Source organism: Mesitornis unicolor, unplaced genomic scaffold (genome assembly GCF_000695765.1).
Source record: "Mesitornis unicolor isolate BGI_N332 unplaced genomic scaffold, ASM69576v1 scaffold39094, whole genome shotgun sequence".
Classification (NCBI taxonomy): domain Eukaryota; kingdom Metazoa; phylum Chordata; class Aves; order Mesitornithiformes; family Mesitornithidae; genus Mesitornis; species Mesitornis unicolor.
In genome coordinates this window covers 1,789-3,454 of record NW_010178789.1, presented here as the reverse complement: position 1 = coordinate 3,454, position 1,666 = coordinate 1,789, and the positions used below count along the sequence as shown (strand labels likewise).

General features: G+C 60.1%; 1 protein-coding gene across 1 annotated transcript in view; it reads left to right on the top strand.

Annotated features, from left to right (window-relative positions):
* Window positions 1-506: 506 nt before the first annotated feature.
* The window catches only part of BRF2 (BRF2, RNA polymerase III transcription initiation factor 50 kDa subunit), a gene marked incomplete at its 5' end in the record, with an annotated part of 1,782 nt that continues 622 nt past the window's right edge, over window positions 507-1,666 (top strand). The window contains 3 exons of the mRNA XM_010182568.1: window positions 507-657; window positions 986-1,307; window positions 1,551-1,662. Coding sequence (XP_010180870.1) covers window positions 507-657; window positions 986-1,307; window positions 1,551-1,662 — 585 coding nt within the window. The remainder of the gene's footprint in view (window positions 658-985; window positions 1,308-1,550; window positions 1,663-1,666) is intronic.

Genomic DNA, 1,666 nt, shown 5'->3' with positions numbered 1-1,666 from the left:
CTGCTGCCCTCCCCACTCGGTTTGAGGCTTGGAACCAGTGATGAGCTGCTTTGGGGCGTTTACATCATTTCCAAGTGGAGTGGAGCGGCCCTGAGGCCGTTTGCTGGTTCTGTAGGGAAGCGATGGCTCCCAGGAATCCTGCTCCTTGCAGGAATCCTGCTCCTTGCAGGGATCCTGCTCCTCAAAGGGATCCTGCTCCTCGCAGGGATCCTACTCCTCGAAGGGATCCTGCTCCTTGCTGTTACTTAACCCTTGCTCCCAGCTCTGGGTCAGTGGCCTCAGAGACCTGTCAGTTCTGATAACTGAAATCCAGCACCCAGAGGCACTGCGATGTTATGGTCACAAACTGGGACATGGGAGGTTCAACTTAAGGGAAAACTTCACTGTGAGGGTACAGAGCACGGCCCAGGCTGCCCAGAGAGGTTGTGGAGTCTCCTCCTCTGGAGACCCCCAAAGCCCTGGCCGTGTTCCTGGGTGATCTCCTCTGGGTGATCCTGCTCTGGCAGGGGTTGCACTGGGTGATCTGCAGAGATCACTCCCCACCCTGGCCATGCTGTGATCCTGTGATCCTGTGCCCTAACGCTGCCTGTTTTTCAGAGGTGGCGTATTCCCAGAGCACCGGCCAGAAGGAGCAGCTGAGCCGCTGCCTGCAGCGAGGTAAGAGCCCGTCGTTCTGTTTCCTTCACACCCCGATTCTCTCTTGCTGCTGCTCTGGTTTGTGTCGCAGGCTTCTCATGCTCCCTGATACGGTAAAAACCTTCAGAGCTGGCAGTGAAGCGTGAATTAGAGAGGCAGTTGTGTGTCTCCTTCCGCAAACTGCCTCACCTGAGGGACTGGGGAGATCCTTGTGCGTTGTCCGCAGGAGTGGCACTGCTCTGGTGCCTTTGCCCGGGGCAGGGTGGTTGCTGCCTGCGCTGTGATATTGAGGAGGGGTGGGTGTCAGACGCTGCTTGAGCTGCTCATGAAGGGCCGTGTCTCCTCGCAGGGATCAGGCGGGTCCAGGATCTCTGTAAAGTGCTGCAGCTCCCGACGGTGTTCGAGGAGACGGCGGTGTCGTACTTCCAGAGAGCTCTGCGGCACCCGTCCTTCCGCCTGGTCAGCCTGGAGAAGAAGGAGCTCCTGGGGGGCTGCTGCGTCTTCGTGACCTGTCGGCAGCACAACTGGCCCCTGACCATGGGGACGATCTGCTCCCTCCTGTACGCGAAGCAGGAGCTGTTCGCCAGCGTCTACCTGAGCCTTCAGAAGGAGCTCGAGCTCTCAGTGCCGGCCCTGAGCCTGGCAGACCTGGTGAAGACGCACCTGAACAGGTAACAGGGCCCCTTTCAGAGCCCTGCGTTTGACACCAGGGATGGCAAAGGTGCTGACAATGCGGCCGTGGGCAGGGCAGAAGCCCACAGACACACACAGGGTTCCCCGCGTTGTTGCTGGGTGCACTCAGGCTCCTGTCCTGAAGGACCTCACTGCAGCCAGGGCTCACGTGGAGCTGTGTTTCTGAGGCGCCGCGTGGTGAGGCTGCCCCGGCCCTAACCGCAGACGCTTTGCTCTTGCAGTTTTCGGCTCTTCCAGCCCGCAGCCGACATCCCTGGCACGTTTGTGGAGGACAAGGAGAAGATGGTCGCCCGAACGCTGCAGGTGGTGGAGCTGGCCAGCGAGACGTGGCTGGTCA